The sequence below is a fragment of the Schizosaccharomyces cryophilus genome, assembly GCF_000004155.1.
Source record: "Schizosaccharomyces cryophilus OY26 unplaced genomic scaffold supercont4.6, whole genome shotgun sequence".
Classification (NCBI taxonomy): domain Eukaryota; kingdom Fungi; phylum Ascomycota; class Schizosaccharomycetes; order Schizosaccharomycetales; family Schizosaccharomycetaceae; genus Schizosaccharomyces; species Schizosaccharomyces cryophilus.
This window is the reverse complement of record NW_013185629.1, coordinates 496447-517912: the sequence shown is the minus strand read 5'-3', so window position 1 is coordinate 517912 and position 21466 is coordinate 496447. Positions and strand designations below refer to the sequence as shown.

The window sequence follows — 21466 nt, the reverse complement described above, 5'->3', positions numbered from 1 at the left end:
GCATCACGAGACGAGACGAATGAGAACGGTTTGGAGTATACGATAATGAGAGAAGGGTTTGAATAAACAAAAAATCGTTCTTTTTTTTTTGTTTTCAAGAAGAAGCAGATATAGAATTCAGCCTACAATCGTTCATCACGAATCCTTATCTGCCAATCTACTTATGTATGCTATAGCTTTTTCATTCATCGAACTTGGGGTCATAGCTCAGTGGTAGAGTGAGGGATTGCAGCTCCCCAGGTCACTGGTTCAAATCCGGTTGGCCCCTTGTTTTTATATATTTTTTTCAATTCCTTAAATTGAAAATCAAAGAAACGAGAATATATTAATTTTATAAATTGTTATCGGCTGAGTAAAATACGCTTTTTCGTCTTTTTGTGTAGTGCGTTCAATTTTATAGAGGGAGGGCAAGCAGGTAGGGCAGGGCCTACTACCATTGCTGCTGCTGTTGTTTTTTTTTCTTCCTTCCTTTGTTTACCATGAATACTTATGTCACATGAAACCACCAAAAAAAAAAAAAATTTAAACTCGAACCATAACCGAGACAAATTAACGTTCGATATCGGCCTTGCGCAATCATTAGCTCTATTGCGACATTCCATGTGACTGTCGAGTATTTGACATTTGACGGAAATATAAGAAGGATAAATCCCGGTCCATCGTATTTTGCTCCTCTCTTATTGTTTCTTTTTTCCCTTTAGCAGGTCCTTTTTTTCTGGCATATTCCCTTGTTTGCGGTAGTTGGATCTTTGCTTCTTGTCACCGTAGAACTGCCTGGTTTTTTTTTTTTTTTCTACTCTCTTCTTGAATTCATTCATCCTTTTGTTTTCTTTATAATCCAACATTGTACAGTACCGTACACTACAATAGAATAATAGAATACAATATAGACAGTGAAATGGCTACCAACATCACTTTTCATCCTGGTTCTGTTACAAGAGATGAACGTACCAAGTTCTTAGGTCATCAGGGCATGACCATCTGGCTGACTGGCTTATCAGCCTCTGGTAAATCCACCATTGCTTGTGCTTTAGAACAATACCTTTTGCAAAATGGTATTACCTCTTACCGCTTGGACGGTGACAATGTGCGTTTTGGACTCAACAGCGACCTTGGTTTTAGCGAAAAGGATCGTAATGAAAATATCCGTCGTATTGGTCATGTTGCTAAACTGTTTGCTGACGCTTCTGTCGTCTCCATCACTTCTTTCATCTCTCCTTATCGTAAAGACCGTGACCAAGCTCGTGAAGCCCACAACAAGGATGGCTTACCTTTCATCGAGGTCTTGGTCGATTGCCCTGTTGAGGTAGCTGAGCAACGCGATCCCAAGGGTCTTTACAAGCGTGCCCGTGCCGGTGAGATTAAGGAATTCACTGGCATCTCCGCGCCTTATGAAGCTCCTCTTGCTCCTGAAGTCGTTGTCTCTTCCCATAATATGTCCACTGAACAATCTGTGGAAAAGATTGTTGCTTATTTGCAAGAAAAAAACTTGATTCACTTGAACAATTAATCTCCCTTTCATGCTTTATGTGTTGTTTCATGTATAATACCTAATCAATCGTTATTGTTGTCATTCCTCTGTATGTGTGTGTGTGTGTGTGTGTGTGTGTGTGTGTGTCTTTATTTATGCTTGTAGTATTTTTTTTTTTTTTTTTCATTAAAATGCTGGTTTGATATTTAATCAGAAATTCACTTCGACTTTCAGTCACATGTCATATGCTTAAAAAATACACTGAAAAACTCATCCATTGTAATTCACATCTAAAAGCAGCTCCCTCTAAAAGCCAAGCCATAGCCAGAAACGTTGATTTCGTCAAATTCATGAATTAGACGAGCATTGTAGACCAACCAACAAGCATCAAGAGACCACCCAAAGGAGTTACAGGACCCAAGAATTTACGGAAGGACGATGTCTTTGGTAGTAACACAAGAGCAAAGATGCTTCCCGAGAACAGCGTACTGCCACCAATCATCAGAGGAGTGGTCCATCTTGACCTGCCATACTTGGGATGGAGAGAGATGGCCATGACAGCTAGGGAATGAAACATCAAGTAGGTACAACCCGTGGACCAAGACTAATCGTTAGAAATATAAATCTTTATAAACTCTAATTCTTCTCTTCCTTGCTTTTTCCTTCTACTATTCCAGCAAACTCAGAATCGTTTGGCTTACCTTCAATAAGTGAGGGTCTTGAACGCGTTTTTGCAAGCCATGAGAGCCATACGCTCCTAAGCCAACGCCTAAAAGTCCTATATTGTGTTAATGGAAGGATGCTTTCCATTGATCTTGTATTCTTACCCATTAGAGCTGCTGCATTCCAGACTGCCATCCTTATAATTCTCTAGTCAATGTACGAGTAACTTCAAATGTCTTTAAATTTATTTCAATCAATTTCCAAGGCGTTTTTGACACTTTCGACTTTAATTGTTCGCTTGTGAAAGACCTTGATAGAGGTATAGTGAAAGATCAAGGCTGTCTGCCTGCCTGCCTTTGGCAATGTGAGAGTTGGAGCTTACAAGAGATTCCTGGTATGATCATTCATCAGTATTTATTTTTTATAAAAATGATATTGAATTTACTTCCTTCACCTTTCAACAAAGGTCAGTGTCATATGGAAAAGCAGCATGGAAAGTTCATTTCATATCATCAACGTTAAAACGGAATTTATAAAAAATAAAAACAGAAGAACAATATGAAACGCTAAAAACGGGGTTTTCTTATTGAAATTGCAAAAACGAGGATATTTATATACCTAGTACCTGCTTCCATGTCCCTATATTCGATATTTTACTGCGTATTGGAAAACTAGATAAACTGACTATCACAATTGATTTCTGTATACTTAAAAATAGAATTAATGTCTCTGGAAACGTCCAGCTCGCATTTTCTGAAATTCTGATACTCACCGGAGAAAGACCCTATCGTCATTCTCAAATAAGCGAAATGAGCCGTCTTTCAAAACCATTTATTAATATCATCGAAAAGGTATTCTTCAACATATGGATTAAATGTACTAATCACAAGAACAATAGTTGAGGGAATGGAATGCTACTGTAGGTGAAGAGTTTGCTCGAGTTGTGAATGAACAAAGCGATACTACGTTCGTTATTCAATCTGTTGAATTTCAAAACAACCCTATTTTCGACTCTACTCCATCTCCTAGTGTTCTGATAGAATTTACTCGGTCGAATTTCCAGGATTGTGATTACCAATCTGTTCACCTAACAATACCTATTTCGTATCCTAAAGTACCTCCAACCGTACTTCTTAAGGATAGGAAAGGAAACTTTCATTCATATAAAATCCTTTTTTTGGACCTTTGGGAAAATGAACCTTCCGTTTTCAACCTGAGTCGTCTTATTCACATTCTTATAAACCAAACATTTCCTAGACAAACTCAAAGTCAGGTACCCCAAGCTCCCCCAAAGCCAAAACCGCCAGCTACAAATACTACCAACCTCACAAGTAGCCTTCATTCCTTGTCCTTGAATCTATCAAAGCCTCCCGTCCCTGAGAAGCCCTCTAGTCCGATAGCATGTCGAGTTTCCTCTCCGTCGACAGAAAAAATATTTCCTGCGAAAAATAAGGATAACTATTCTAGCCCTAGTCTGCCACCTAGACCCGCTCCCTATACGAACCTCGTCCAAAATTCTTTTCGACCAAATAACACTTCAAAAGACTCCTCTTCCTTACAAGCTCTAGAGAAGCAAGAGCATCACTCTTCACCAGTTTTGCCTCCGAAACAAAAGTTTCCCCCCGTTCCTTCAAAACCACACTTGGATGATTCGCTTTCACAAACGAACACAAATGCAGTCCCCATCAACAAGTCCACAGTGAATTTATTAGACGAAGAAATTAATTTTCCCATTCAACCTCCAAATCATGAGGATAAGAAACTAGAAGTTACTCAAAAACGTTTGGATGAAACAAAAAGCCGATGGAAAGAGAAGCTCGATGCAGAACTTATGCAGCAAATCAAGACATTTCAAAGCCTTCGACAGAAAAAAGAATTACTAGATAATGAAAAGCGTTCGTTGCAAGAATTGGCAAAAGAAATCGACAGGAAGCGATTTTTGCTGGGAATGACTAGGAGAAAGCTCAAAGATGAATTACGAAGAACTATTACAATTGAAAACTTACCGATCGAGGAGTTGTTCATAATACCTTCGGAAGCGGATAGGAAAAAGTACAAACTGAGTTCGAATGATGCTATCCTGAATAATAGCATACAAGCTTTGAATTCAGCATTGACTCAAGAATCAATTTCTGTTCATGCATGGCTCAAAGCGGTCAAGTTACTTGCTAGGAAACAGTTTTTTGTTCGCGACGATTTGCTTCATCTATAGATGGATATTTGTTTTATAATGAAATGCTTTATTTATTCAGAATCGCTATCATACAAATACTCGGATTCCGATACCCCTTTTATCTTTTCTTTTTCCTTTTCTCTGAAGTTAGCATCCAAAAATTCAAAGATTCCATGACTTACAATCATCACATAAACAATGCTTTCCAGTAAGAGTAATAAGCTTAGAGTTAAATTCGTATAAAATAACAGAGGCCTTTTAAAGATAAAAGGATTAGAGTTGCTTAGAAGGACAAAAAAGACTGAGCAAAATCCCAAGAAAAAATCACGACTTTTATGAATTAGATTCCCCAAAAAAAGCAACAAAACGACACATGAGAAAATGTGGAAGGTAAAAGGTAATTCCACTAAGAAAGATGAAGAAAACTCGAGATAATGAATAGCCTGAAAAAGACTGTAAACAAAATGAATTTTTGTAGGGAGTCCAATAATGACTAGTAGGTCCCAACTATTTCTCATTTTGTGTAAGGAACGGATCATTGAAAATGAATTGTAGGAAGAAATCATAAAAAAAATAGCACAGAACCATGATCCTTGAAATTTCTTATGCACGTTAAACACATAGTACCAAAAATAAGTCTATTGAAACATACCATAAACAGAGTCCCGGCTACTTCAGAAAAGCTTGAAACACATAATCTATTACTTAGCTGAAAAACTGCTTGTAGAACATCATCATATTCATTAGCGATTCCTGCTGTGAACAAACAGTCGAAAATTAAAATAACAATTCTAATGGTTAGTGCTCAAAATTAATCATGGATTCAAGGAAAAGATTCAAGTTTTTTAGTTGAGGAGGTTTCAAATTATACCTTATAGGTGTCCAAAGTTTTGGAGATAATGACCAGGAACTAGGATATGCTAGTTGAAGGATTTTTAGTTTCTTATTTCCTATTGAGCCTAGGAAGAGTGCCAAAACATCCAAAATTAATACAAATCGTAATCCATTCAACGCCTTTGTCCTTGCTGCCATTAAAATATCATCTTTCATGACTGTATGTGAATGATTTGAAAGCCCTTCTCTAGAAGTTTGTAGTTTACTGACCTTGATATCTCTGCTTTTTGAAGTATTAATGACTTGATTTTGTATTCAGGAATCAATGACTTTTTTATCCTATTAATGATTGTTAACCTGTACTTATTACAAGAAAACCGCAGACAGATTAAAGTGAAATGCGGATCTTATAAAAGTGTATAAAAGCAAAGGCATCCTATTCGAGCAGGAAAATCCCAGTATTATAATTTATAAAACCAAATACAATAGAAACCAAAAAATAATTAAGCGTATTTTACTCTATTCTATTTACCAAACTGGTATTCAACCAAAGTGATTGTAAAAGTCCCGTTTTATCTTCAACAATCTTAGTACAAGCTCCATAAAACTTTGGAAATAATAAGAAAAGCTAAGAGAAGGAAAAAATAACCTTGCAGGTTCCGTCTATTAGGTAGACTGCAATTGCGACGATAAGTAATGTACATTCTAGACAAGAAAACAATTGTAGTCAATAAAAAAAAAACTTCTATGAATTCTCTAAATAAGAAAGGATGGGCACGAATGGGTATAAAGGTAAATTCTTTCTGCCCATCTCTAACCAGGATGTATGAAAAGTATTTAGAGGTTGCCTTTCGATAAATCAAATTTTACCAGAGATAAAACAAAGATCAAACCCCATATATTACATGAAACAAGGAACAGTCAGTTGTCGGTTGAAATCGAGTATCCATCGTCGAACATGCGAGATACTTGTTTTTAATTTCGTGTAGTTTACATAATCACGCAGCAAGTCTTCAGACGAGGAAGACAACAGGTAACTACTTCTTCAATAACTTTCTCGGTCTCGGGGTCCACACCTTGGGCTGCAACAGGCTGCTGTGGCTGTGGTTGTTGTTGTTGATGATGCTGGTAGGGAGACGCATGTACAGGTTGAGGAGGATGTGGAACAACTCCATGGGGAAAAGAAACATAAATTCGTCCCTCATTCACCTCGGTGGAATAACGAAAATTGTTTTGCTCCAGCATTTGTATAACGGCAGGCTTAAGCTTTTCCACATGACCGACACTATGATTGCCTTTGCCAACGATTCTAACAAACTCAGTTAGTGGCTTTCTTTTCCATCTTTTACGATAGTAAATCCTTACACATGTAAATGATCTTCTCCTCTCTGGATACAGTTATGAATTCTCTGTCGAACAGCTTGCACAGCTTCGTCAATATAGAGACCATGTAAATCAAGTTCATCCGGTTGACAATGAGTATTTTTGTATAAATAGATCGCGTAGGCAGCTTTTCATGTTAGTTTCTTGTATTTGAATTTCGAACAAATAAACAAAGCCCGGGGTTCTCAGCAAGAAAAATATGTCACAGGAATACTTATTTTCGATTTAATACTATTTTCTATGAAGGCAGTTTTTGGACCTTTTCGACCTTTCAGAATGAAACCTTCACCAGTACTCTCCGTCTAGGTCACTTCAAGATGTGAAGTCAAGACTAAGAGCAAGAATTGTACATACCTTTACGATTATATTCTTCCATTTTCTGTCCACATTCTTTCCCCTTTTGGCTTAGCTCGTGAGCTTCTGCCTTCTGCCCAGAGGCATAAGCCTGCTGGGCCATCTGAAAAAAATGACCTCTTTTTTCAGCTTCTCCACCAGCTAAATGTCTATATTTTTCATACTAAAGCAAATTAGCTCCTATCTCTTTCAAGTATCTTGTCTATTTTCCTTACATCCTCCATTCCTATTGTAAGAGGTATTGTATTGAGAACAATGGATAAAACAATACCTCTTACAATGGAGCCCAAGACAATGAATAGATTCAAGCAAAGGTATAAAAGACCATGCACATACATATTTCTTTTCCAGGAAAGAAGTAATCTTTCTTAATATAAGAGATCCATTGCGAATATTACTTTTGCTGTTGGAATCGTTTGTCTGAAGAAATCGTTGTCTGTCAAGAAAGTCACGGAAACTGAGTCATATTCGTTTATTTTACGACCTTTTCTATTTTTGGGAAATCATTGTTGCATTCTAAGGATTTGTTCCTTTACGCTTTCTCATTTGGAAACCATTTGGTGTTGGAAATTTTGTTGCAACGACGTGAAGTGGCCGTTGTAATTTTGGAACACTGTTTTGATCATTTACGTATTTATCGTTTTTGCTTTATTGGTTCTTGGTGAATTCCATTGATCATCATGAGAGAACCTTGGTGGAAAAACTATCATACCTCTAATGGGACACTACTTCAGTATCAAAATGTATCTATTTTATCGACGCAGGGATCAATTCAAGTTCCTTTGAGCTTAATCGACAAAGCCGAGCGCAACCGGATTCTAACTGGTATGACAGTATCCGCTCAATTAGCCTTAGGCGTTTTGATCATGGTAATGAGTATCCTTCTTTCATCTCCTGAGAAAAGGAGGACGCCTGTATTTATTGTGAATTCTGCTAGCATTGTCTCTATGTGTATTCGCGCTATTTTGATGATTGTGAATTTGTGCAGCAAGAGTTACAGCCTCGTGGTCATGTATGGATTTGCGCTTCAACTTGTTCATGAATATGTTCATGTCTTTGATGTATTGGTCATGATCGTTGGTACGATTATCATCATTACAGCGGAAATTAGTATGCTTTTGCAAATTCGTATCATCTCCGCACACGATAGGAAGACTCAAAGGATCATGACTTGTATCAGTGCTGGTATGGGTCTTGTGGTAGTGGCTTTTTGGTTTACCAACATGTGTCAGCAAATCAACTACCTTTTATGGTTAATTCCATATAATAACCATCAAATTTCTGGATATTATTGGGTATACTTTATCGCCAAGATTCTTTTTGCTATCAGCGTTATATTTCATAGTGCTGTCTTTTCGTACAAGTTGTTCCACGCAATACAGATTCGAAAAAAAATTGGTCAATTTCCTTTTGGTCCTATGCAGTGTATTTTAATTATCAGCTGTCAATGCTTATTTGTACCTGCTATCTTTACTATTATTGATAGCTTTATTCACACTTACGATGGCTTCAGTTCTATGACCCAATGTCTATTAATTATTTCTCTCCCGCTTTCCAGTTTATGGGCGTCCAGCACTGCATTAAAGCTTCAAAGCCTAAAAACTACAACTTCTCCTGGTGATACGACTCAGGTTTCTATCCGTGTGGACCGGACATATGATATTAAACGTATTCCTACTGAAGAGCTTTCCAGTGTTGATGAGTCTGACCTCAAGAAGTGGCCCTAAATTCCTTTAATATTTCTTTTTTGCCTTTCCCTCTCTCTCTTTTTATTTTTTTGTGAAATGAACTTTGCGATCCTACTTATTACCATCGTTGTTGATTAAGTTTATGAGTCTATTTCATGTTACGGGAAATTTATGCGGGTCTATGAACCAGTTATATTTAATTAATTTAATCTAATTTAATACATTTCAGTTTAGTTCAGCTCAATTATGAATGGTGATATGAGAGGAATTAGCAGCAGAGAATTCTGTAATTACGGATATGAGCTTTTCCTCTCTTGTAGAAGGTGCTAATTCTGTTTAAGAGTAAATTATTTTTACAGTCACAAACTAGGGATTTTTATTAGATTGTTTCTTGTACCTTTCACTATGATTGATTCTATGCTTTTTTTTTGTTTGAGTTCATCTCGTCTCCTATTCAGTTCAGAAGGTATTTAATAATTATTTGTTTAGTATAATGATTTCTTTAGGTTTTATCACATGGAGAAGGAATCAAAAAGTTGGCCGGTTCAAACGGATGGTTCCTACAAACATTTCTCCAGAGATTTCGTCTTGGACTTTTTCAACTTAACTAGATCTTAGCGAAAGAAAGATAAATCTTTAAACTTGTAATTATCTCTTGTATCTTGAATTTATACATTTCCATTTCATTATTTTCTGTATAAACAATAAAGTATGATATTTGTAGGTAACAAGTCGAGGTACATGTATTTTCTTAGGTTTTAAAGTGATACTATACGAAAATAATAGAGATGAACGTGTTTAAAAGAGTTCTGTAACCTATTTTATCCTTTAATAAAGACAGAAAAGGATAATTTCTTTTAGTTAATACAACTTTTGTAGTTTTCGTTCACTTTCATACTCAATACTACGATGGAATAGGTTGATGGAACTTTCTACTTTTCAGATGGCTTCTTCTGTATTTTCTTTTTTTCAAAATCTTCATAGAGGAAGGGATGCAGTTTCTCTTGTAGTATCTATAGTCGTATTTGTACTTTTATTGTTTTATTTTTATTTTTTTCTTTGTTGATTATTTACAAGTGCATTTGCATTCAACTACGTTATTAAAAACTCATCAGTACGAAACACCTCGAAACCCTACGGTAAAGCTCCCTATTCAATTGAGGATCGAGTGACGATGCTGAAAAGTAGCAATGAAACACACCCTTTACCAACCAGAAGAGAAGTGAGATTTAAAGAATTTGCCGTTCATCATGGCATCTGCTCCCATTGTATTAGATAATGGTACTGGATTTGTCAAGGTAAGGTCGATTTCCCAGGATTAAAAGATGTACTGTGCTGACTGAAGAAAACATAGGTCGGGTACGCTAAAGACAATTTTCCGCGTCACCAATTTCCATCAATTGTAGGTAGACCAATTTTACGTGCAGAAGAAAAAACAGGCGATATTCAAATCAAAGATGTTATGGTTGGTGATGAGGCAGAGGCGGTGAGATCACTGCTGCAAGTCAAGTATCCCATGGAAAATGGTATTATCCGTAATTTTGAAGAGATGAATAATTTGTGGGACTATACATTCTATGATAAATTAAAAATTGATACGAATGGGCAAAAAATCTTGCTTACAGAACCTCCGATGAATCCCGTCGCAAATCGTGAAAAAATGTGCGAAACCATGTTTGAGCGATACGGTTTTGGCGGTGTATATGTGGCCATTCAAGCAGTCTTATCTCTTTATGCTCAGGGACTAAGTAGTGGTGTGGTCGTTGATTCCGGTGATGGTGTTACACATATTGTTCCTGTTTACGAAAGTGTCGTCTTGAATCACCTTGTTGGTCGTCTGGACGTTGCAGGAAGAGATGCTACTCGCTATCTCATCAATTTGCTTTTGCGAAAGGGATATGCATTTAACCGGACCGCTGATTTTGAAACGGTACGTGAAATGAAAGAAAAACTCTGTTATGTCAGTTACGATCTCGAGCTTGATCACAAGCTTAGTGAAGAAACCACTGTTTTGATGCGTAACTATACCTTGCCTGACGGACGCATTATTAAAGTGGGCTCGGAACGTTTTGAATGCCCTGAATGTTTGTTCCAGCCTCATCTTGTTGGTAGTGAACAACCCGGCTTAAGTGAGTTTATTTTTAATACAATTCAGGCTGCAGACGTCGATGTCCGTAAGTATTTGTATCGTGCTATTGTTCTTTCTGGTGGTAGCAGTATGTATGCTGGCTTGCCTTCTCGCCTGGAGAAGGAGATCAAGCAGTTGTGGTTTGATCGTGTGCTTCATGGCGATCCATCTCGTTTACCTAACTTCAAGGTTAAAATTGAAGATGCTCCTCGTCGTCGCCATGCAGTATTTATCGGTGGTGCCGTCCTTGCCGATATTATGGCCCAGAATGATCATATGTGGGTTTCAAAACAAGAGTGGGAAGAGTATGGTGTTCGTGCTCTTGATAAGCTGGGACCCCGTACTACCTAAACGTGGCTTTTTTACGATCTATTCTTTTTGCTTTTTTCCCTTCAGGAAGAAACTATGTGTCCAAAATGTTTTACCTTTCTTTTACGAATGATGTATAGTTGCATCTGTCTTTTGCTTTAAGGTTGATAAAATCTTATCATTCTATTTTCTGTGTAATTTTTCATCGATCTGACACTACCGTTTCCTTAGTTTCGAATATCAAGGCATACATAGATTTAATGACTAGATAACTATTATGATTACAATCTTTACAAATTGAATGCCGTGATATTAATGCTGTCGTAAATGTTTTCTGAATAGAAATTCAACGCACTCTTACAAAGATTAAGCTTTCATTCAATCCAAAAACTGTGATATTAAAATTAATTAACAATCACCTAAATGTTCGTATAGAAAAGGAAAAAAAAAAATATATGCATAAAAAAATCATAAAAATAGAATTAAAAAAGAACAGAAGAAAGAAATAAATATAGAAAAAACGTCAAAAAGAACAACTAAAAGCATCATACCTTCGGTTAGGTATGAAAATAAACGTGACAAAGGGATGACAATATATTTTAAGATTCGAAAAGAGAGAGAAAGAAAAAAAAAGAATAATGCGAAAGAACAAAGTTTCAAGGAAGAGCCATTCCTTATAGATAAGATGTAAATTGTATACAAACCAATAAGACAATTTTGCACAAGACAAGTCAAGAAGTTGTTTTCCTTCTAGTCTTGTATGTTTTTTGGAGTCTTCTTAGTCTACTAGGTACCTCTTAACCAATTATCCACAATTAACATTGCTGAATATAGATTCTTAGCAACTGCTACATTTCCTTTGGAATGGAGAGCTTGTAACCAATCAAGCTCGTATTTGCCAAATTCTGATTCGTAATCATTGATAATGTAGACATGTTTTAAATTTGCATAAGTGGCGAGGAGATGCAACTGGAATTTATCAGTTATAAAATAAGGCGTCTCACTTAGCAGAGGCTGTGCATATTCAAGTACCTGACCTGCTTGTTCAACAAGCGTCGAGTTTGCAGTGATAATTTTACGGTCCTGTTCGGGACCCCAGAAATGAAGCGTCCAAGGATACTTGATGTTTCTCGAACCAGCTATTGGAACACTGTGATCCTTAGATAAAATAAGACTGGCACTATATTTTGACATTTTCGGTTGTTGAAAATGATCTATATGACTTAAATATGAAATTGAAGAATCAGGAGCAAATGTAAAGGTACCAGCCCCAGAACGTGCGTATCTAGTGTCTTCGGTTATGCGAGATGATATCAAATAAGCATCTGGATGATGACGCATAGCCTCTAGTGCATGCTGCATTTGTTCATCTACAAAAAAAGGATAATTGACAGGAAAAGAACGTAGCTTGAGTCGACGGATGCTATCGAGGGAAGGCTCGGAGGAAGACACAAAGTCGTTTAAGTTGAAGGGATGTCCTTTGATAGGAGCGGCATGAAGGACAGCAGAGTACAGAGGGTGAAGTTGGTTAATTGTCGCATTAGCGACCGAAAGGTTAAAGTGACGAGGGCAGGATTGATAACGAACGGAAATATTCCTTTCCTTCAAATATTGCCATTGTCCCAAAATAGACAAAAAGTTATCAGAGTCAGCAGTGCACGGCAAGTGAACAAGAGCAATATCACGAACACCAGCGAGCTGGCGATCCATGGTGTGATAAAAAACGTGTCTAAGATTTTCGAGGTGTTGGGCGTACACGGAAGAAGCTGCATACGAAATAGTTGGCAAGTTGAAAGAAAGTGAAGAAGACGGAAAGGAGATGCTTAAAGAAAAGTAAAGTACAAAGAAAAGACAAATTAGAAGTAAGGCACGAAAAGTCCAGTTTCCAAAAGTTCGAGGAGACGAGAAAAATCTAAATTTTTTCATCATATTAAAACCAAATCAATCGTAGAAAAAAAAATAGCATATAAAAGACAAGGACAAAGAGACCAAGCAGAAGACGAAACGAGCGGAAGGCAACCAATGAAAGATGATTCTAAGAAATTTTGTGAAAGCAAACAAAACGAATCAAAGCATGCAAATGAAAAAGAAAAGTAAAGAGGCTGCAGACTATGTACAGATTTCTAACGTAAAGTAAAAAGAGAGACAATTAGCAAGTCGGAAAGAGGATTCCACGACGAGAAAACAGTAATGTTTATACTGGTAATATAAACGCTTATCGATGATGTACACGAACAGAATAGAGACCGTAATTCTTGTTTTACGGCACAAAAACGGCACGAGAAAGAAATCAGGCCAAAGGAATGACTAAAGGAAGAAAAAAAAAAGCTGTAAATAAAACAGCCTTCTATTTTTTCCTTTATTTTTTAAAATTTTTTAGATAGTAAAAAACCCCTCACGCAATGTAAGAAAAATAAAGCCAGTTAAGATCGAATCAACTCCACAAGAAGAAAGACAAGAATAGAAACAAAAAGATTTTTCAAATGAGAGGAAAAAGTGGTTCCCCAAATCTCAAACAAAAGCGATCCTCCAAGAAGACTGCAGAACCAGAAACCCAATTTCTACTCTATTTCACTTTTAAAGAAGCCGTTTACGGCCAAGTCAGAGACACAATGAGGAGCTCTTTAAAGTCTGAATTCAGAACAGAAAGAAAAAGCAAAATAAAAATGGCCGTGTTTTATGAAGGAATATTTGTGGAGGAATGGTTCGGTTAGAGTCGATTTCTCCCTGAGATAAAAATTTCTTAAGAAACTTTAAGGAACTTAAAGACAACCAAGCTTATCTAATATAATGATAATGTCCTACAATCTGATAGGAAAAGAAAGAGAATTTCTACTAGAACGAGTTTTATATAACCAAAAAATAAATAAATAATAGGAATCTCGTATTCTAATAAATTCAAGAAAAGAGAGCTGCTAACGCGAGTGCAATGCTTGTAGATATTTTACGCGTTCTCTTCATCTGGCGTCAAGAGTAAACAAACCAAACATCATGTCTAGATACGCTGTAGCAGTTTTTCGTTTTTTTCATTTCCTTTGCAGCTTCTATTTATCAAATACTTGGTTTAATTGGGTTCTTTTTCTCAAGACCGACAGTGTTGGAACAGAGCGTTAATCATAAAAACATCATTCTTGGATGATTTGATCGTTCGCTAAAGATTATACAAAAGGTCTCGTGTGGGGGCATGGGGTTACTCAAGTCAAGGATGGTTTAAAGGATTGAGAAACAGTACATAGTGGGGGTTACAGTTGCTTTCTACAGGAAAGAGTATACTTGGGTTACTTGGGTTACTTTTTCGCTAGGACTTCGTTTTGGGATGCGCAGTAAGCTTGACATACTCCATCCACTTGCCTTAGGGCTATTTTCGAAAATCTCAAGTATTTATCGGTCTATTTGATTATTTATCTTTTGATTCACTCCATTAACGTTCTTTTCTATCTCGTCAATCTACATTCTATCACTTGCTTTATTATTTTTTCAAATTCCTTATATGAGGATTTGTAGAACTTTCTAATCATTCCTAGATAAATTGTTTATGCTTTGAATTTACATTGCCCTTTTTTTTCTTTCTCTTCTTCTCAAACCATTTATAATCAATGAGTCGACCTCCCTCTTACTGGGCTTCTTATAGTTCTCTGCCAGACCAAGACTATGATGACAAAAATTCGTATTCTGTCTCCACGTCTCCCTTGCCACCTTTATCATCTACTTCCACTATCCAATCCTCTGAGCCGAAGGACAAATTGAAAGTCATTGATTCCGAATCCCAGCTACCTTCCTCTTCCTCAGCCCCTCCTTCTCGTTTGAAGATCTTCTTTGCTGTTGCATCACAAATTCTGTTTGCGATCCTTGTAACCATTCTGAATAAGCAAGCCCTTAATGTTGTGCGAGCCCCTCTTCTAATGCTTTCTCTCCAAATGGCCTTCACGGCTACTATGGTCAAGGTCTATTGGCGTCTTTCCTCGAATGCCTCTCAAACTCTACATCTTTCCTCGGTGAAACAGCTGAAAAAATTCATTTTCGTGAAAATTTTAGGTATCGTTAGCAAAACATACTGTCTCTCTTTTGTACCTGTCTCTTTTTACCAAATATCGCGTGGCTTACTGTTGCCCTTCACGATTCTTCTCTCCTTCTTATTGCTTCGTCAAAAAACCCATATTTTCCCTCTCACTGGCTGCTTTTTAGTTATGCTTGGATTTGTTTTTGGTGTCCAGTTTGAGCAACACGTTCCCTTCATCGGGGTCGCATTGGGCATTTGGAGCTCGTTTACAACAGCCATTGAGTCTGTCGCTGTTAAGCATTACGTTCATGAGTTTCCTACTTTTGATCTCATTTATATATTCGCAACCTATATGTCTGCCTTTTGTCTTTGTCTTTCCGTTTTCTCTCTCGAACTTTTCAATGTCGTCAAAACTGTGAGTGGAGCGGAAGTAACCAAGTTCTCTCTTATTCTCCTTGCTGCCTCTTGCTCTAATTTCTATTTAAATATTGCAACCTTTACCCAAATCAAAGTCACCTCCCCTGTTTCTTATATGATTTCTGTTGCAGCTCGTGGTGTTCTTCAAACAATTTTTGCTGTTACCTTTTTACACGAGACTCTTTATGTAAATCGCATTTACGGTGTCATTCTCATTCTCGGCGGTACCACTCTCTACACGCTTGCCAAGGAACGCGAACGCCGTATGGCAAATTAAACTCAATTTTGCTTCAACGATATTTTTCTATTTTTCTATTTTTTTTCCTTTTTCTCTCGTTTGTATGCTGCCTTTGTTCTTTGTATCTTCATGTTTTAATTCGTTTTCTGTTTTCCGTTTTATTCAATGAGTCCGCAGAACCTTTCGTTTTGCACTTTTCTTTTCTTTTCTGTTTATTTTTCGTTTCTTTCTGTATGTTTATTCATGAATTTTTTTAATCCTTTTTCTTTTTTTCCCATAGCTCTAGTCTTTCTTTCCTTTTCTGGGCTGTCCTAAAATTACAAATCATAATGCAACATGTTTAAAAGTATAAGACATTTCAGTAGCTAATCTTCAATTTGTTTTCTCTTCTTTTTTGTTTTTTGTTTTTGCTTTTAGACTTTTACTTTGGTTTTTATTTACTGAGTTACTAGTCCTATTTCCTAGCCCAAACAATATCTACCTTTGTTTACATATACGCTCCTTCATAAAGAGGATCTACAAGACAAAATTGGTGGAACCACTCGCTTATTTGTTTGTTTACCTTATCTCGCTTTCCTTCGTTACATACTTTTACGTCTGAAAGCAAAACATCACTATCAAGGATCGTCATAATTTCATCAGTGGCCAGGAATAGAGGATAAACAATGCATTTGTTTCCAATCATCCTGTGTGTAAACGAAAATGTAGAATCCGGCACTTATTTGACCCCTTTTATCTTTCATTTTGGTATAGAAAGTAAAAGAAAGTCGGTTCGTGTCAAGAAATGAGACTTATGAATTTCTAGTAAGCGCAAGGCCCTTCTAAATATATATGTTACGTAGCTAAGTCTACCAGTGACGCCATGGAGAACCTTATATGTCCTGTACAACCCACAAATCCCATCTTACCATTTCCCAACATCTATTCATCATATTTTCGAATAATATTACGCGGGTAAATTCTTGCTTATAGAAAAAAAAATATTGTGCATTTCTTTGCCTTTCTAGTCGCGTTACTTCAGTTAGACTCACTTTCGATCGCATCATTGTTTTCCTCACCTAGTTCCTTGCGGTTCGTTTTACATTATAATTGATAATTGCAAGTGTTATAAAAAAAAAAAGTTTGCCTATTACTGCGGGTTCTTTTATTGATTCCTATTACCAAAAAAAGAAAAGAAAAAACCCCTAAAGTAACATTATTTTTGTCATTTTACAATTGGAATTCTTTAGAAAAAGCATTTCTTGAAGAGGTTTATTTGTCTTTTCTATGCAGAATTGACTGTTTTTCTTGCAAGTTTTTTTCTGTTCTTACATCAACCCTTTTTGGCTAAAAACCCTTCACCGATAGATTTTTTTTGTTCATATCAAGTACAGAAAAGTCATTATCCTTTTTTTTTTTCCTTCTAGCTAGCTCTCTTTGCTTGTCTGCTGAGTGCTTTACTATTTATTCCAAAAGAAATCCACATATATATTTATTTTCTTTCTCATTTTTCCTTGATTTCAATTTGCACGCTATTTTTTTCCTTTGACTTCGTTACAATTTACGATTTTACAAAATGGGTAGAACTTTAGTTTGCTCGATTTTTCTTCCCTACACGATAAACTTTCATTTAGACGAACTTGAGGATAAAGGTCACGAAAATCACCCGGCTTCGAGCTCGTATGAGATTTCCAGAAATAGAAGAAACTCAATTCGCATAGACAATGCTCTCTCTCATCTTGCTATTTCCCAGAAAGAAAGCTCACAAGCCACTCCTGCCCCTTTGACTCCTGCTTTCTCCCCTCAGCATGAGAATACTTCCGATTACTTTAACTTGAGCTCCTTTAAACGTGGAGGCGGTACAAAGACACCAAAAACGCCAAAAACGCCGAATATAGGTACTGCTTCACCTTTACCTAGTTCTGGTCGTTCTTCTCCTGTTTATACCCAACCTCGCTCACGTGCCGGCTCCCCTCCACCATTTGCTAAGCGTGATGACCGATTTGGTGCTCCTGGTCTGGGCACCAAACAAAAGCTTCTCCAAAAACGTCGTGATTCTCTCAAGAAAGACGTTGCTTTATTTGATTCTGCTCGTTGGACAGTAGAGCGTGGAATTATCGGCAACAGTGGCTTATTTCATGCTGTAGATGCTGCCGTCCGCGACAAGAAGCTGGTAAACAATGTGTGGGTAGGTCTCCTGGGTATGCCCACTGAGACTCTTTCCAAGAAGACAAAAGATGCTATTTCTGCAGCCTTATTAGTCAAACATCAATCTTTGGCTGTATACACATCCGACTCTGATTTCGAAGGCCACTATAATCATTATTGTCGAAAGATTTTATGGCCTTCTTTGCATTACCAGCATAATGAAATTTTCTCTTTTTTCCATGAAGAGAGCAATTGGGATGCCTACGTGAGGGTCAATCAAGCATTTGCTGACAAAGTTGTTGAAAGTTATCATCCCGGAGATACCGTTTGGGTGAATGATTATCATCTTCTTCTTGTACCTGAAATGGTGCGAAAAAAAATGCCTAATGTTGCCATTGGTCTTTTCATTCACGTTTCTTTTCCTTCTTCAGAAGTCTTCCGCTGCTTTGCACGCAGAAACGAGCTTTTACGTGGTATGCTGGGGGCCAATTTGATTGGCTTCCAAACTGAAGAATACAAGCGTCATTTTCTTCAGTCTTGCTCTCGCGTCATATATGCTGAAGCGACTTTTGATCGCATCCTTCTTGAAGATCGTTATATCGATGTTTATTCTCATCCCGTTAGTGCGGACCCTGAGGCGGTTCAAGCTTACTTGGATAATGAAGAAACGATTGACACGATAAACCTTCTAAAAAAAAGATATGAGAATCTGAACATATTTGTAGGTTGCGATAAAATGGACCCCATTAGAGGAATCCGTGAAAAGCTTTTGGCTTTTGAGCAGTTTCTTTATGATAACCCTTCATATCAAAAAAATACCATCTTGTTACAAACGGCGACCATGACCGAGGATGCCCGTAAGTATGGAGTGGAAGTTTCAGAAATTGTAACTAGGATTAACTCAACGTTTGGCGATTTTTCCATAGATCACCTTCCTGTGACTTTTCTTTCAAGTGATTTAACTTACCCTCAGTACCTGGCTTTATTGTCCATTGCAGATGCCTTCATTGTGTCTTCTTTGCGTGAAGGAATGAGTCTTACCTGTCATGAATTTATTTTGTCCCAAAAAGAGAAAAAGTCACTTTTGATTGTTAGCGAATTTATTGGGTGCGCTGCATTCTTCCGCAAAGGTGCTTTTATAGTAAACCCATGGAGCTTTTTAGAAATGAGCCAAGCTATGCGAGAGGCCTTAGAGTTAGATGATTCGAGCAAAATCAAACGCTATGAGTTATGCTTAAATGTAATTAATAGTCACACGGCTTCTACATGGGCTGCCGAATTTGAGAACAAATTGAGAAAGTCGTGGTCGTCTCAACAAAAACATGATCTTTCTCATATACCCAGATTTACTTTGAACTTTGTCGGTAGTCGATATGCCAATGCAAAGAAGCGTCTTTTATTTCTGAACTTTGACGGACAAGCTGTTTCCTGGGAAGGACGCCATGAGTTTGTGGATTTCCATTATGGATATATGATTAATATATTGACACGAATGGTGAATGATCCAAAAAATATTGTTTACATATGCAGTTGTCTAGATCGAGATGAATTAGAAACTTTCTTTGTAAATATTCCTGGAATGGGTTTGATTGCCGAAAACGGATGTTATGTGAAGCCACATACGGCAAGCGAGGATAACCTGCAAACTTGGATTCGTCTCTTTAAAAAGGAGCAGATGGCTTGGCGTGAATCCATGCACGATATTATTGAATATTACAGTGAGAGAACTCCCGGCTCTGCTTTAATCGATCATGGATATGCAATGGAATTCAATTATGTCAAAGTTGAAAACAGGGATAGTGGTTTGAGAAACGCCGTTGAATTATGTAGTAGTGTAAATGAAACCGGACATGCATGTAAGGCGATTCCTATGGAAGGTCACGTTTTGGTGGAACCGAAGGATATTTCAAAGTCCACAGCTGCGGATTATACCTTAAAAAAAATCCTACACGAGCCCAGTGATTTGGACTTGGTTTTGGTAGCTGGTAACAACCGTACCGATGAAGGTACCTTTATTTGGGCAAACCGACTGCCTGTTTTTTCATTTACAGTCTCCATGAGAGTTGAAAATACCGAGGCTCGTTCATATACTGATGGGATTCCCAGCTTTCTCAATGTTTTAAACTCGTTATGTGATTGATGAGCTAACTATTATGATACTTATCTGATTTCTGCATTTTTAAGTTGCTATGTTGCTTCTGCTTTTCCCATGTCTTTAAAAATTATGCTTATGATTTAAGTTTATATACGATAATTTATGATGGCTTAAAAATAGCTTTTTACTATGTGTACTATTCATATTCCTTTATATTTCCTTTTGATTAAGCGTGAGTAAACAACTTTGTTTGGATTTCGTAGACATAAAGTAAACAAACGTAACGTGTTCAGAAGAGATTATTATGTATTGTATTAAAGAGTATTAATGTGACATACCCTTCCCTCCTGACACTTGGGAATTTCCTGCATATGAAGTAGTAGTATGCTGCTGCTGACTACCATACAACCTTGAAACAAGCAAATTTGTGAATTCGTGAAGAAAAGCTGTAGCAAGCGTTTTTACGTAAAAAAAACAAAGATAGAAGCATTATTTAAAGAGAAGTTTCACGGGAAACGGTAACAAACGATGTCCAACGGGTTTGATCCATATGTGCAAAATGGTGGTACAACCATTGCTATTGCTGGTGAAGGATTCTCTCTATTAGCAGGTGATACAAGAAATGTGAATGGCTACAACATTAATACCCGTTTTATGCCTCGTGTTCATGAAGTTGGAGATGATTTAGTAGTTGGTGCATCTGGATTTGAAGCAGATGCTTTGGCTCTTGTCAAACGAATTCAACAGAGAATTGAGCTTTATCATGATAATCACGAGAGGAAAATGAACGCTCAATCGTGCGCACGAATGGTTCGTACTTTATTATATGGCAAGCGGTTTTTCCCCTACTATGTTTACACCCTTGTGGCCGGAATGGATAAAGAAAATCGCGGAGAAATCTATTCCTTTGATCCTGTTGGATCTTATGAACGAGAATGGTGCCGTGCTGGAGGTTCTGCGGCGAATTTCATCACGCCGTTTTTGGACAACCAAGTAAATTTACATAATCAATATATCCCAGGAACAAATGGCGCTGAACCTCAGCCTCACAGACTATTAACCTTAGATCAGGCAATGAAACTAGTGCACGATGCCTTTACCAGTGCTGGCGAGCGACATATTGAGGTCGGTGACTCTGTGCTAGTTAAGGTTATTACAAAAGATGGTGTGGAGACTAGAACTTTTCCTCTTAAAAGAGACTAAAAATAGTATTTTTTTTTCATTTAGCCTTCAGTTTCTCTCGAGCGAGGATTATGATGCCTGGTCATGTTTTCACTTTGGTTACTTACTATTTACTTTCATAGAGATTTCTCCCTTATGAGCAATTTTGCTACATGTCTATGTATGAATTCATTCTATCATTTCTTTTCCCTTCATCTTATCATGTAGAGTACAATGTTTCAAACACTAATCCCAATGCTAATCCTAGAGGGTAGTGAATTGGCGTCAATCACAGAATTCAAAAAATACATGCCGTACCATTCCAGTACAATGGATTATCTTGACGATTGGAAATAAATACGCAAGTATGAATCAACGATTTCAACGAAGGCAAACTTGTACTACATGTCCAGCCGATGTATCAT

General features: G+C 37.2%; 11 protein-coding genes and 1 non-coding gene across 12 annotated transcripts; 8 read left to right on the top strand and 4 right to left on the bottom strand.

Annotated features, from left to right (window-relative positions):
* Positions 1–115: 115 nt before the first annotated feature.
* Positions 116–3170, bottom strand: SPOG_01103 (DUF423 protein). The gene is made up of 3 exons (XM_013169375.1): positions 2299–3170; positions 2173–2249; positions 116–2075 (listed from the first exon to the last, which is right to left on the bottom strand). Exons 1-3 carry the CDS (start codon positions 2327–2329, stop codon positions 1827–1829), a joined length of 357 nt encoding a protein of 118 aa, XP_013024829.1. The 5' UTR covers positions 2330–3170; the 3' UTR covers positions 116–1826.
* SPOG_16332 lies at positions 197–268 on the top strand. Its single transcript has one exon. It is a non-coding gene; the product is annotated as a tRNA-Cys (tRNA).
* Positions 426–1573, top strand: SPOG_01104 (adenylyl-sulfate kinase). Its single transcript, XM_013169376.1, has one exon. The coding sequence runs from the start codon at positions 899–901 to the stop codon at positions 1508–1510; it is 612 nt and encodes a 203-aa protein (XP_013024830.1). The 5' UTR covers positions 426–898; the 3' UTR covers positions 1511–1573.
* Positions 2405–4576, top strand: SPOG_01102 (ESCRT I complex subunit Vps23). Its single transcript, XM_013169374.1, has 2 exons — positions 2405–2985; positions 3033–4576. The coding sequence occupies exons 1-2, from the start codon at positions 2944–2946 to the stop codon at positions 4344–4346; spliced, it is 1356 nt and encodes a 451-aa protein (XP_013024828.1). The 5' UTR covers positions 2405–2943; the 3' UTR covers positions 4347–4576.
* On the bottom strand, positions 4323–5586 carry SPOG_01101 (uncharacterized protein). Its single transcript, XM_013169373.1, has 4 exons — positions 5179–5586; positions 4960–5098; positions 4490–4909; positions 4323–4441 (listed from the first exon to the last, which is right to left on the bottom strand). The coding sequence occupies exons 1-4, from the start codon at positions 5355–5357 to the stop codon at positions 4379–4381; spliced, it is 801 nt and encodes a 266-aa protein (XP_013024827.1). The 5' UTR covers positions 5358–5586; the 3' UTR covers positions 4323–4378.
* SPOG_01100 (SMR and DUF1771 domain-containing protein) lies at positions 5560–7162 on the bottom strand. The gene is made up of 4 exons (XM_013169372.1): positions 7094–7162; positions 6879–7041; positions 6507–6651; positions 5560–6450 (listed from the first exon to the last, which is right to left on the bottom strand). The coding sequence occupies exons 1-4, from the start codon at positions 7100–7102 to the stop codon at positions 6132–6134; spliced, it is 636 nt and encodes a 211-aa protein (XP_013024826.1). The 5' UTR covers positions 7103–7162; the 3' UTR covers positions 5560–6131.
* A 58-nt stretch (positions 7163–7220) lies between these two features.
* Positions 7221–8870, top strand: SPOG_01099 (pheromone p-factor receptor). Its single transcript, XM_013169371.1, has one exon. It carries the CDS (start codon positions 7559–7561, stop codon positions 8603–8605), a length of 1047 nt encoding a protein of 348 aa, XP_013024825.1. The 5' UTR covers positions 7221–7558; the 3' UTR covers positions 8606–8870.
* Positions 8871–9768: 898 nt separating this feature from the next.
* On the top strand, positions 9769–11385 carry SPOG_01098 (ARP2/3 actin-organizing complex subunit Arp2). Its single transcript, XM_013169370.1, has 2 exons — positions 9769–9864; positions 9921–11385. Exons 1-2 carry the CDS (start codon positions 9817–9819, stop codon positions 11043–11045), a joined length of 1173 nt encoding a protein of 390 aa, XP_013024824.1. The 5' UTR covers positions 9769–9816; the 3' UTR covers positions 11046–11385.
* A 36-nt stretch (positions 11386–11421) lies between these two features.
* Positions 11422–13705, bottom strand: SPOG_01097 (PvGal biosynthesis protein Pvg5). The gene has a single exon (XM_013169369.1). The coding sequence runs from the start codon at positions 12930–12932 to the stop codon at positions 11790–11792; it is 1143 nt and encodes a 380-aa protein (XP_013024823.1). The 5' UTR covers positions 12933–13705; the 3' UTR covers positions 11422–11789.
* A 603-nt stretch (positions 13706–14308) lies between these two features.
* Positions 14309–16204, top strand: SPOG_01096 (triose phosphate transporter). The gene has a single exon (XM_013169368.1). The coding sequence runs from the start codon at positions 14600–14602 to the stop codon at positions 15695–15697; it is 1098 nt and encodes a 365-aa protein (XP_013024822.1). The 5' UTR covers positions 14309–14599; the 3' UTR covers positions 15698–16204.
* A 313-nt stretch (positions 16205–16517) lies between these two features.
* On the top strand, positions 16518–20100 carry SPOG_01095 (alpha,alpha-trehalose-phosphate synthase). The gene has a single exon (XM_013169367.1). It carries the CDS (start codon positions 17214–17216, stop codon positions 19923–19925), a length of 2712 nt encoding a protein of 903 aa, XP_013024821.1. The 5' UTR covers positions 16518–17213; the 3' UTR covers positions 19926–20100.
* A 142-nt stretch (positions 20101–20242) lies between these two features.
* Positions 20243–21292, top strand: SPOG_01094 (20S proteasome component beta 6). The gene has a single exon (XM_013169366.1). The coding sequence runs from the start codon at positions 20409–20411 to the stop codon at positions 21081–21083; it is 675 nt and encodes a 224-aa protein (XP_013024820.1). The 5' UTR covers positions 20243–20408; the 3' UTR covers positions 21084–21292.
* The last annotated feature ends 174 nt before the right edge of the window (positions 21293–21466 follow it).